We start from the raw sequence: 11,587 nt of genomic DNA on the forward strand, positions 1-11,587 counted from the left end.
ATGTATGAATCACTAAAGCTGATACACAGTTCTCCATTTCTAGCTCTGTACCTGAGACACCACAGCCTGGGAAGCTTTTGGGATGCCATGGACAGATTGCCAGTCTTAAGCGACTCCCACGCTGGACAGATGTCTAGACTTGGCTGCAGGGACCTTTATGCCGCACTCCATTTCTACCCAGAGATCCCAAACCAATTCGCTGGCCCCGAAGATTTGCCTCTGCTTCCTTTCACACCAGAGCAGCTGACGGCTGAGAATTTCTACAGCGATCCTTGTGCGCTCCCATTTCAAGGTCCCTGTGGGAATTTTGGCAGATGCGAGTACTCTTGCGGCCCAGCATTCATCAGAAAAAGGAACGAAAGGGAAAGGCAGAGAGTAAAGTGTGTCAACGAAGGCTACGCCAAACTCAGACATCACCTACCTGCCGAATACCTAGAGAAACGACTCAGCAAAGTAGAAACACTCCGAGCTGCAATTAAATACATCAGGTATCTCCAATCTGTGCTTTACAATGATTCAGAGGAGAATAGCAGGGAAGCTCACCACGCACCCAAAGATAGCTCTCAAAGCGATCACGCTCCAAGGACTTCATAGTCTACTCGAGAGCAAATAAAGTCTTCTCTGGAAGCCCCAAAGACAATCCTGCCTGTTCAAAGATGCTTGTAAGACTGAACTTGCTATACAATGTGGTGATTTCAGGGCTTGTGACTGTGATGACAAGAATCTTGCTAAAATGTGTGGAAGTTTCAAATGATTGAAATGGCTGGAATCATTTTAACAGATAGCTATGAGAGATCAGTAATACGTGGTTAATTTTGGTTACAAGGGGGCATGGGAGACCGCCAATGTGTCAACTCAAGCTGAATGCTTTAGGTTATATTTTAATAAAAAGATTCTGCTCCTTTCTGAGAACAGTAACCTCTCTCTCTTTGCTAACATTTATTTCTAAAAAAATTTATAATTTAAGTTTCTCTATAAATTGATAAAATGTATAAAGTTTCTGTATAAATTCTGTTTGCACAGAATGTATAAACTGGAAACCACTTGACTGTTGTAACAGCAACAACAAAAAAGACAGTATTGTAAAAACACACTAACTTTGGAAATGCTAATATTGAGTTAATTTTATCTGGATATTTTGTTTTTTGAAATCTAAATAAATCCTTGTTCCATGATCAAACTATATCTTAGAAGAAGTTTGTTGTATTATACGGACACACAGTGAGAGAAAGACAATTAAGTGTCACAGCATCGATAGTGAGTGGAAGAAATGAAGCTGAAGGAATGTCTATACCTCCTGTTCCTCCCTCTATTTCAAGAATATAAAGAAACTAACAAACTTACCTTAGAATTTTTTTGTACTGTTCCATTGTTTACTTGAGGATTTGAGCATCATAAATATTACTGATATAGACATTCCAAGAAGGATGCTTCTTCAGTGATCTTTGAACTGCTAATCGGAGGAAAACCCCTCCCCCCAATAATATAGAACAAACTTGAATCTTCTTATAAAGTCCTCTTTCCACATGGCTTTATTAGTAGTAATATTTATTAATATATATCATGCTTAACTGCCAAAGCGTCGATTCATAGGTGCAAATCCAATTACAAAAAATATTAATGTACAATAAAAAACATTAAAATAAAAATCTACAATTAAATTGTGCACTAAAACAAACCCATTAAAACACAACAGTTAAAACAACTATTGAAATAGTTCTTTCAACCAAATACATGTTAATAAAGTTATTTATTTGTCACATTCAAATAAATTTCTGCAGAGTAGAAATGAGATGCTGCTCAAAGTGGACTGTGGTTGCAGCTAGCTGAATAGTTGTTATCTTTATCAATAAGCTACATTTAATAGGTAATGATTTTAATTATATTTTTTAATTTGTGTGCGTGTGTTTAATGTAAACCACTCTTACGTTTTATTACAATCAAATGGTATAGAAATCTTGTGAAATAATAAACAAACATTTTTATTGAGGAAAGGCTCTATAGTGCAGAGTGCACTGTGACTTTGAGCATTTGTTTTTTCTTTACAGTGGTACTTCGGGTTACATATGCTTCAGGTTACATACGCATCAGGTTACAGACTCCGCTAACCCAGAAATAGTACCTCGGGTTAAGAACTTGGCTTCAGGATGGGAACAGAAATCGTGCAGCAGCGGCACAGCGGCAGCAGGAGGCCCCACTAGCTAAAGCGGTGCTTCAGGTTAAGAACAGTTTCAGGTTAAGAATAGACCTCCAGAACAAATTTAGTTCTTAACCCAAGGTACCGCTGTATTTCTTTTTATTAGACTTGAGCATTCTCTGGACGATCTTTATTTTACCCTTGTCATTTTTCTTTCTTCGGTACAGTATTTAGTGTCACTGAGTTTAGAAATAAGATGTACCTGAGAAAACATTCACAGCTGATATTCACACACTATGAATGTGTGTGTGTGTGTTTCACACATTCTGTACTATCAGACACAAGTTCCTGTTTGCAGTGGCTCTATAGCAACCTGCTTAGAAACAGAAAACAGCCACCAATAACACTCCTTCTCAGCAGAGAGCTGCCGTATTGTTGAAGTCAAGCCAATTGAAAGATCCCAGCATTTAGTACTGCAAGCATCTGGTGAGTTCTAATTACTATTTTAGCAAATCAATGGACTGAAGAGTTTTAGGTTTGCCTCCCCCTTGCTGGTTTAGTTGGTAGATGGCTTTAATTTACTTGGTAGATTTGGGTATATATTTGGTGCTATTTGTGTTACTGTAATAGAGAAGCATTAAAAATAATATTTATTTCCAATGGATGGTAACTTAGTAAGTTCTACTGAATTCAATAGAACAGGTATGTGTGCATAAGATAGCAGCCCTACACTTGAATAAACAAATTGTTTACTGCTGTAAGTTGTTTTAAATAGTTCTTAATGTGTTTTACTGCTGCTTTGCACCTTGTGACCTTCAAATGAAGGGCAGGTAATAAAGAAATAAGAAAAAAACTACCTCACACTTCCTTCAGTATGTACAAAGATTATCTGCTATAACTTTTGGAATATGCTAATTGATTTACATGTGATATACAGTAATCAATTAATAGCAAGAAAGCAGGTGTAAATTTTATTTATTTGGTTGACAGGCCTAGTTAGAATAAAATAGAAGTGAGGCACAGATAATATAGGCCTTGATTATGCTTGAATTAGCATGTCAGCAGTATACAGTTTCCAGGTGATTTGATGTCTTAATGATTGCACAGTTGCTACATATTTTCTCAAGGGAGTCCTTCTGTTAGAGGTGAGCCCTGTCTCCCAGCCCTCAAACCTCTTTTGTTTTTGTTTTTACTCCTGGGAAATGCTAAAACAGTTAACCAACAAAATAATAAGCACATGATGAGCACTCTCAAAAACACCCATCTCCTTTTTAATACTGACACCCATAATCAAGTCAGATTGTATCAATCTCTGAAGCGCTACAAAACCTTTTTGCCAGCATGCCTGATAAATGCCTGGCATTTACTGTCACGTTGCAAATCTTACCTTGACAGCCGCAGAGTAAGTTCTCTCTTCACATGTCATTTCTCTGTATGATCATTCCCTTGTTGCAAGAAGGCAGTGATTATGAAGCACAAGAGAACACAGAACAGATCAAAATATTTTCCCACCATAATTTTGCATGATTTTAATGGAACAACTTTTCCTAAACCTATTTCAACTATGGAAGCATTACCTGAGGTGCTTTCTGAATCATGAGGTACTTTGGGAGCACAACCTATACAGTGGTACCTCAGGTTACATACGCTTCAGGTTACATACGCTTCAGGTTACACACTCCGCTAACCCAGAAATAGTGCTTCTGGTTAAGAACTTTGCTTCAGGATGAGAACAGACATGTGGCGCGGTGGCAGCAGGAGGCCCCATTAGCTAAAGTGGTGTTTCAGGTTAAGAACAGTTTCGGGTTAAGAACAGACCTCCGGAACGAATTAAGTACTTAACCTGAGGTACCACTGTATAAACATTTTCCTGTTTCTGGTTAGGTTATGGAGTGCACAAAGGTAATCAGGGACAATGTTTTCTCTTGGCTATAACCTGTATTTGATTGCCTTATTAATAGATTTGATTTGCCTAATCCCCATACCAACCTCTAATGTGATATGCAGAGATGTGGGAAATGTTTCTGGAAAAACAGGCACATTGCACCTGACAACGGCAAACTGACCATACAGGTTGCAAAATCCTACCTACACCAATAACCCAGTTGTCCCACCAGCAATGTAGATGGTTGAGGATCATCTTGAGTAGAACCCCTGTGTTAGGTGGTTAACCCCCATTCTGGAGACCTGATCTGGCTCTCAAGCAAATCTTCCTCCCTCTGCGCCACCACTGATTTTGGCAACAGCAGCAAAAAGGATACATAGTGCTGTTCTGGACAAAAAGATTTAAACTTCTCCACCAAGCTCAGAGAATTTATTTACAAACAGAGACCTATGCAAAAATGTACATCCATTGTTGTTGTTGTTTGGTCCAAACTGTGTGGTGTGTACTTACTACTTCCACGCTACATTGGTTTTTTTTTCCTGCATTACATAAAAAGTTGCTGTATTTCATCAAAAATTCACAATACAAACCTATGCATGTCTATTCAGAAGCAAGCACCACTGGGATATATTGCCATGTGAGCGTGTCTACAACTGCAGCTTCCTTTATACTGAAGTGGTGGGTATTTTCCACACATTTTCTTGCACTTGAACTGAATTAATAATCACATAGAGATTTATTATTAATAATAATAATTATTGAATTCATATACCGCCCTATACCCAGAGGTCTCAGGGCGGTTCACAGAATAAAAACCAAAAAGTCTACCAGTAGACTTTCATCTACCTTCTTCCCTTCTTCTCCCTTGCGATTCCAGGAATTGCACATTCAAACATAATCTTAAATGCTGTACAGTATTTAGCAGGGAATCCTAAATCCTTAAAAAAGAGCACAGTATTGCAACTGACAAACAGTGATATTGTTCTGCGGGATGGCAGCCAGGAAATGGAGATGGGGGCTCTTTAAAATGTAAGACCATACAAATGTAGACACCAAATGGGGATTATCAAGTTATTGTTGTTGATGCTGCTGCTGTTATTTTGGACAGTGCTGCTAGCCCTATAGCAATGTCAATTTTGTTCACCACCTTCAAATCCCAAGCAGAACTCAGCCATTCCTCACAATTGTGCTTTTGTAAAAAGTTGGTCCAGATAAAGAATTTAATTCCTTACCAGTAGTTAGTACTTTCAAATCTATTCCAATTCAATGTAAGACGTTAGGGCCTGATTCATAACTGTTGCAGATGACATTCAGGAGAAATCTCCAAAGCTATGAGCTTGAGCAGTGGCAGCAATTACTGTTATGTCATGGTGACACGTTTTCCTCCTTCAGAATACTTAACGTGCCTTATGGGGTGATTTGCTTTTTTCCCCTTTTCTTTTTCGGTAGGGAAATACTTCAAAAGGAATGGATGGCTGCGCCTGGTTCTCTTTGCCGTACCACAGTCATTGCTGTGCAATGCTAGCACCAGCTAAACCTGTGCATAGCAGCTTCACAGCTAATCCCAGTTCCACCTGCACTGGTGCCATTTCAGCACATCCTGCCTGTGTTGCTAGACCGCTCATCACAACAAGGTAATAAAAAGTGTGTATGGGGGTGGGCAGACTAAAGTTGAAGAGTTCAAACAAGAGCTGCATTTTGAAATGCCAGCTCTCTCATATGCAAATTCCAATCCAGTGTTCAGTTATAGATGTTGCATTGTAGATACATCTCTGGATTTTTCAAGTGGGGCGAGGGGTATTGTTGATGCCAAAACAGGGGTACAGAAGAATAATACTCCTGAGGTAAAACTTTGGCATCTGCATCAAGGTTCTAGCTGTTGTAGATGAAGTAGCTTTTCTTGTCATGTGTAGATAAAACAAGCATTAACACTTTCTCTGTTATTTGAAGGTGTTTACATTTCGGCCACTGCCTCCATTTTCCTCCTCTTAGAGCATGTGAGGCAGCAAAAAACTTGGAGAGATCCTTGGACACTGTTGGCATTCCTGTTTTGGCAAGAAGAGAAACTGATGGTTATTATTATCCTGGCACAATAATAAAAGCTATTATAGAGGCAAGTTGCTGTATGATTTTTTTTCCTGGCATGTGTAGATGAGACATTAATAATTCACCCCAGAATCTTTATGGATTCTGCTAAAGGCGTCAGATTCTGGGCAAGGGGTGTATGTCAATCACAACTGCTGCATTCAACGGAAGTTGGTGTCTGCCTCATTTTGATGGAGAAAAAAACTCTTTAATATTAGTGGCATCCTTCCCTCCTTTTACCTGCTCAATAATTGGGAATTCTGATGGATCATGAGGACCACTCTCTAGCCATTTATTGCACGGAGTTGCTACAATCTGTATTTGAAAATTGTGTCACATTACCACCAAGCTTTCAGCCCCATTTGACAACCACTTTCCCATATTTTCAGAAATTATTAGATTTCATTTGACTTGGCTGAGGTCCATCTTGCTTGAGACCTACTGCAGTACATGCTGTTCCCCTCAAAGAATCCTGGGAAATGTAGTTTACCCCTCATGGACCTACAATTCCCAGCATCCTTAACAAACTACCATTGCCAAAATTCTTAGTTTAGAGAAAGCTATGTGCTTGAAATGTGTGGTGTGGCTGTGACCCAAGTCTCTGTCCAACTTGTTGGCACAGGTTTTCTTGAGTGTGTGTTTTTTAAACCTTCCTGCCAAGTGTATCTGGAGATTTATGCTGTTTGGGGACAATATCCCATCCGTTGTTATGAGTAAACGGCTGGACATTATATTTGCTGGAAATGTCTTAGCGTGTTAATATATATAAACTTGACACTTTTTGTCCTCTGTACACAGGAAAAACAACCTTCAATTCATTAGCTGTTAGCACTTGAAACTTAAAAAAAATTGTTGTGCTGTTTTTGAAGTGTAAGAAAAAGGCAAGGCTGTTTATCAAAGTTTCTGGAAGACTGACAAATCTGAAATGCCTGGTATTCAGCATGTAGTGGGAGTGACTGGCAATAATATATTTTTGTTTTGTAGTGTTTGATCCCTTTCATTACACAACATGGTGGCCACTTATGCATTGCTAAAAAAAAAGAGGAATTTTTTATTAAAAGGACAAAATGTGATTAGCATAAAAATTGCATATGCTTATTTATACATATAGGTGCAGATGAGGAAATACTGGGAAGAATTCAACATTGTACTATGTTGATAATACTTTCAGGACAAGCTTGCCAGACAGAACAATCCCCCTCTCCTCCCTCCTCATGCTATTATAGGGGTGCTCCCAATCCCCCCCGAGTCAATTTGGGGAGCACAGGCAGAACACAGGTGAGAGAGATGAGGGAAAGCCCCATTGTACAAATCTAAGTCACTGTGCAGGCTTCCACCAATGGGACTCATTAACTGAATGCCATCAGATGAATGTAACGTAAAAATAAATTCCATATATCTCACCGTAGTGGGGGAAACTGCGACCTATGTCCCAGCTCAGTCTTTGGTCCAGGTCCTATCTGTTGATGGCCAACTTCAAGGCTCCAGTTCTTCCTTCTAATGGTTCTTTAATCTTTAAACCAAACTTAGACCAAAGGACACTTTTAAGTAGAGGCTGCCTGTCCTTTGATAAGTCCTTCAATTAGAGGACTGCTCTCTGTAACATAGGAAATGCGGCCAACCCAATACACACAGAGATGTGCCCACTGCATGGGCGTAACCAGGATTTTTGTTAGGGTGGAGGACCTCAGTTAGCTATGTATTTTTATTGATTGGGGGGGGGGGAGCTGCCCCTCCCTGTACCCCGTTGGCTACACCCATAGCCTACTGTAATGCTGCTCTCTGGAAATTAATAGGGGAGCCATTGTAGGCAGGTGAACCCCACATGCATTTTGCAATTCCTAAAGTTGTTATCAACGGTTGAAACACAGGAAGCTGCCTTATACCAGATTAGACTATTGTTCATTTAGCCCAATACTCTTTACTCTTGGCTGGCAGTAGCTGCCTAAGGTCTCATTCGGAGGTCTTCCATACCATCTATTAGATAATTCTTTTAAACTGGATTTCTGCCTGCAAAGTGCATCCTCTTCCACTGAGCTTCATCTGTTTAGCATTTTATTATGAACTTGCCCTTTGAGAATACAGTTTTTTCCAGGCATGCCAGCTGAACAGCGGCATGTTTTCTACCTCAAGTTAAGAGCAAAAGGTGGTTGTTTTTTTTTTTTTTGGTATAGTATTATTTTCTACGGGTTTAGTTAAATTGTTTTTCTTGTTATCTTGCCACCCTGATCAACTTTTTAAAAACCATGCATGAAAAGACACAAGCTTAACGTTTTCCTCCAGCATCAAAAACTTTGTACTAACATGGCCAGCATCCTGCATTTCCCCCCCTCTTCATTTCCTAAGCTATCATAGATGTGACTGCTGATTATTTCATGACTAAAGCTTGTTAGTTTTTCGTTTTAATTCCCCATCTTGTTTCTGGCACCAGGGTGAGAAAAGAACCTTTCTTGTACAGTTTGCCAAGTCATTTGGACTGAGTGAGGACACAACATGTGTGCAAGAAACAGCCAGCAGTGACATGTTTGAGTGTGTGAATGGAATGAGGCATTCCATACTGCCAGGTGATAAAGTGCTGGCACCCTGGGAGCCACAGCAAAAAAGATATGGCCCTGGCACTACCATCCAAGGCATGGAAACCAGGGATCCCTTGAGAGGTAAAACCCAATTTGTTTATTTTTTAACATGAGCCAGTAGCTGAACTAGCTTTTTGTGTGTATATGTATAATATAGCCCTGAACATAGGAAGTGCAGTATGCGCCTGTGGTTTTCATTTACTCTTCGTATTTCATTTACTATTAAATTATGCATATGGTGGAAAAACACTGCTTATGTCAAAGCTCTGGTGAATATTTTTTTAAAACCCTCAAACAGGTATTTAATTAAAACAAAAAAAATTCCTTCCAGTAGCACCTTAAAGACCAACTAAGTTAGTTCTTGGTATGAGCTTTCGTGTGCATGCACACTTCTTCAGATACAGATACAGGTATCTGAAGAAGTGTGCATGCACACGAAAGCTCACACCAAGAACTAACTTAGTTGGTCTTTAAGGTGCTACTGGAAGGAATTTTTTTTGTTTTGACTATGGCAGACCAACACGGCTACCTATGTAACAGGTATTTAATTATTATGCATACTTTCTAGACTGGAGTATAAAGACCACCCTTTTGTGGCTACATAATCAGATTGATTTAAACTGACAAACTATTATTAATCAGATTGATTTAAACTTACAAACTATTATTAGCATTAGCTTTGCTCCTTTGGGAAGAAGGGCAGAATAGATTTTTTAAAATAGATCTTTTATTTAGACAATTAAGCATTAAGATATATACATGTAAAAGATCACATACAGAAACAAACAAACAATAAAAACACCACAGCCCCAGTCCCTTTCTTAAAATTAGGATAGAAATTTAATAAATAAATTGAGGAGAGTGATGACTTTCCCCAGTTTATATTTTTCTCTTCAAAACAGGGAAAGAAGATGAAGAAATTATAGTCAGCTTCTGGAATGGCAAGAAAGCCAAAGTCCCATTGGGTGTAGCCCTGTGGATTTCCCCAGTGCAGTGGGAGAGGATTGTGGAGATGATCCGGATGCCCCTTACCAGCAGGAAAGCATCTGAAAGGCAACTCCAAAGACCCGGTCACTGCAGTGGCTCATGTAGGGCTATAACAGGCTCCATGCATGGATGTGCTGTAGGTGGCCTCTGCCGGCTCCAGAGGCCATGTTGCTCTTTCATCTCCCCTTGCTCCAGGTGCTTTCAACACACATGCTCATTCCTTGGACATCCACAGTACGCTTCCTGCTGCTGCCCTAAATACAGTGGCTGCTGGTGGCCACCCACTTTAACTGAACCATCCCAGAGAAATGTTGAAGAAGAGTTCAGCAGTAAACCATTACTGGCAGTGGAAGGGCCTCCAAAGGAAGAACCAGTCACTGTTGTGTCCAGCTCTTCTTCTTCTTCATGCTCCTCCAGTTCCAGACGTGGTACAGAAACAGGTTTGACCAAGACCACAATGGTAGATCATGCAGTGAACACGGATTCTAGTCTTTTTGAAAAGCCCAAGCTGCAAGAAATCAGGAGACCTTGTTGGAAATACTGGAAGAGAAGCCATCCCAGCTCTCTTCATAACAGCCACGGTACACAATATTTCCTTTGAATGAGCTTCAAAGTGGAAGGTAGAACAGTGCCAAAAACTACCTGGCATTATCATACTGGTTGAGGTGAACAGCTATACTGAGATTGATTTTTCTGCTAATGGTATCACAGATACTAACATACTTGGGGATTTCTGGTTTGTTAACTGTGTGTTTGTTTGTTTGTTTGTTTGTGAAGATGAAAAGCACTTGAGGGGTTTTTTATTTTTACAATCAAGTGGTGTATAAATTTTATGAAATAATTTGCATGAAGTAGAAATATATATTGAGTCAAATCGTGAGCCAACCCCCCCCCCCACAGTTGTCTCCAATTGCCTTAACAGAAGAGAGGGATGTTGAAATAATAAATCATGGGGGGGGGGGGCCAAAAAACACTTGGTTCCCTATTTCATACCTTGTTTGATTATTTTGTCTTCGTCTAACTACTCACAAATTAAGTGTTATACTATCATGTATAGGAACCAATTATACTTTGGACAGCACCTGCAGAAAGGAAAGATCCAAAACCAAAGCAGTTCCTTTTATGGATCCGTCCCCAACTGCACTGATCAACCACAGTGCCATGTTTGAAACTATTGAACGGTCTCCTCGAAGGCAACTTACTGTGAAGGAAGTCTTGGGTCACAAAGACGTCAAACCATCCTCAGGAGGAGAGCAAGGAACACAGTAAAAAAGAAAAGAAAAAAACCACCCTCCACTGAAAGCATATGCTTGTTTTTAGTTCTACTTTTTTTGTGGGTCCACAAGAATATATTAAGAGATTCAGGATAATGATGTTGGATCATTAGCATCTAATAAATTATATATATGGTAATTTCCCCAGCAAATTAACAAGTGTTCTCTTGTTTTAACACTGGATGGGCCCTAGAGGAGATCACTGCATCTAACCACAGTACAACAGAAAATTCAAATATATTTTGAAGTAACTGTTTTTGGACTTTCGGGACCAGCCAGGTTAACAAAAAGGGAAGTTGTTGCTGTTGTTGTTGTTGTTTAGTCGTTTAGTCGTGTCCGACTCTTCGTGACCCCATGGCCCAGAGCAAGCCAGGCACTCCTGTCTTTCACTGCCTCTCGCAGTTTGGTCAAACTCATGTTTTCCAAATGAATAAATATGCTCTGTTAGCAGCAAAGCATTTTAGTTTAGGCTTCGACCACCAATATCTGTGACTGACTAAATGGTGCACTCTGCGGTTACCTGGAACTACGTAACTAAATAAGACTCCCCTTTCTATTCTGTTGATTTCATTTCAATAGCCTCTGCCATTACATTAGCAGTTCCTTCGGAAAGGCAAATGACAAAGAATTTAAAGTCTTTTCA

General features: G+C 39.6%; 2 protein-coding genes across 2 annotated transcripts; both read left to right on the top strand.

The window, feature by feature from the left end:
* Positions 1-594, top strand: ASCL3 (achaete-scute family bHLH transcription factor 3). Its single transcript, XM_077924217.1, has one exon. It carries the CDS (start codon positions 1-3, stop codon positions 592-594), a length of 594 nt encoding a protein of 197 aa, XP_077780343.1.
* Positions 595-2,521: 1,927 nt separating this feature from the next.
* On the top strand, positions 2,522-11,466 carry C1H11orf16 (chromosome 1 C11orf16 homolog). The gene is made up of 6 exons (XM_028731868.2): positions 2,522-2,623; positions 5,472-5,656; positions 5,973-6,135; positions 8,539-8,764; positions 9,586-10,251; positions 10,728-11,466. The coding sequence occupies exons 2-6, from the start codon at positions 5,490-5,492 to the stop codon at positions 10,937-10,939; spliced, it is 1,434 nt and encodes a 477-aa protein (XP_028587701.2). The 5' UTR covers positions 2,522-2,623; positions 5,472-5,489; the 3' UTR covers positions 10,940-11,466.
* Positions 11,467-11,587: the final 121 nt, after the last annotated feature.

Source organism: Podarcis muralis, chromosome 1 (genome assembly GCF_964188315.1).
Source record: "Podarcis muralis chromosome 1, rPodMur119.hap1.1, whole genome shotgun sequence".
Taxonomy (NCBI): domain Eukaryota; kingdom Metazoa; phylum Chordata; class Lepidosauria; order Squamata; family Lacertidae; genus Podarcis; species Podarcis muralis.

What these genes read in the sequence shown, in the direction of transcription:
- ASCL3 (XM_077924217.1), top strand. Translation starts at nt 1, where the DNA reads ATGTATGAATCACTAAAGCTGATACACAGTTCTCCATTTCTAGCTCTG.
- C1H11orf16 (XM_028731868.2), top strand. Translation starts at nt 5,490, where the DNA reads ATGGATGGCTGCGCCTGGTTCTCTTTGCCGTACCACAGTCATTGCTGT. An exon ending in AGACCGCTCATCACAACAAG is followed by an intron (nt 5,657 to 5,972) that starts GTAATAAAAAGT and finishes TGTTATTTGAAG; the next exon opens with GTGTTTACATTTCGGCCACT. An exon ending in AACCAGGGATCCCTTGAGAG is followed by an intron (nt 8,765 to 9,585) that starts GTAAAACCCAAT and finishes TCTTCAAAACAG; the next exon opens with GGAAAGAAGATGAAGAAATT.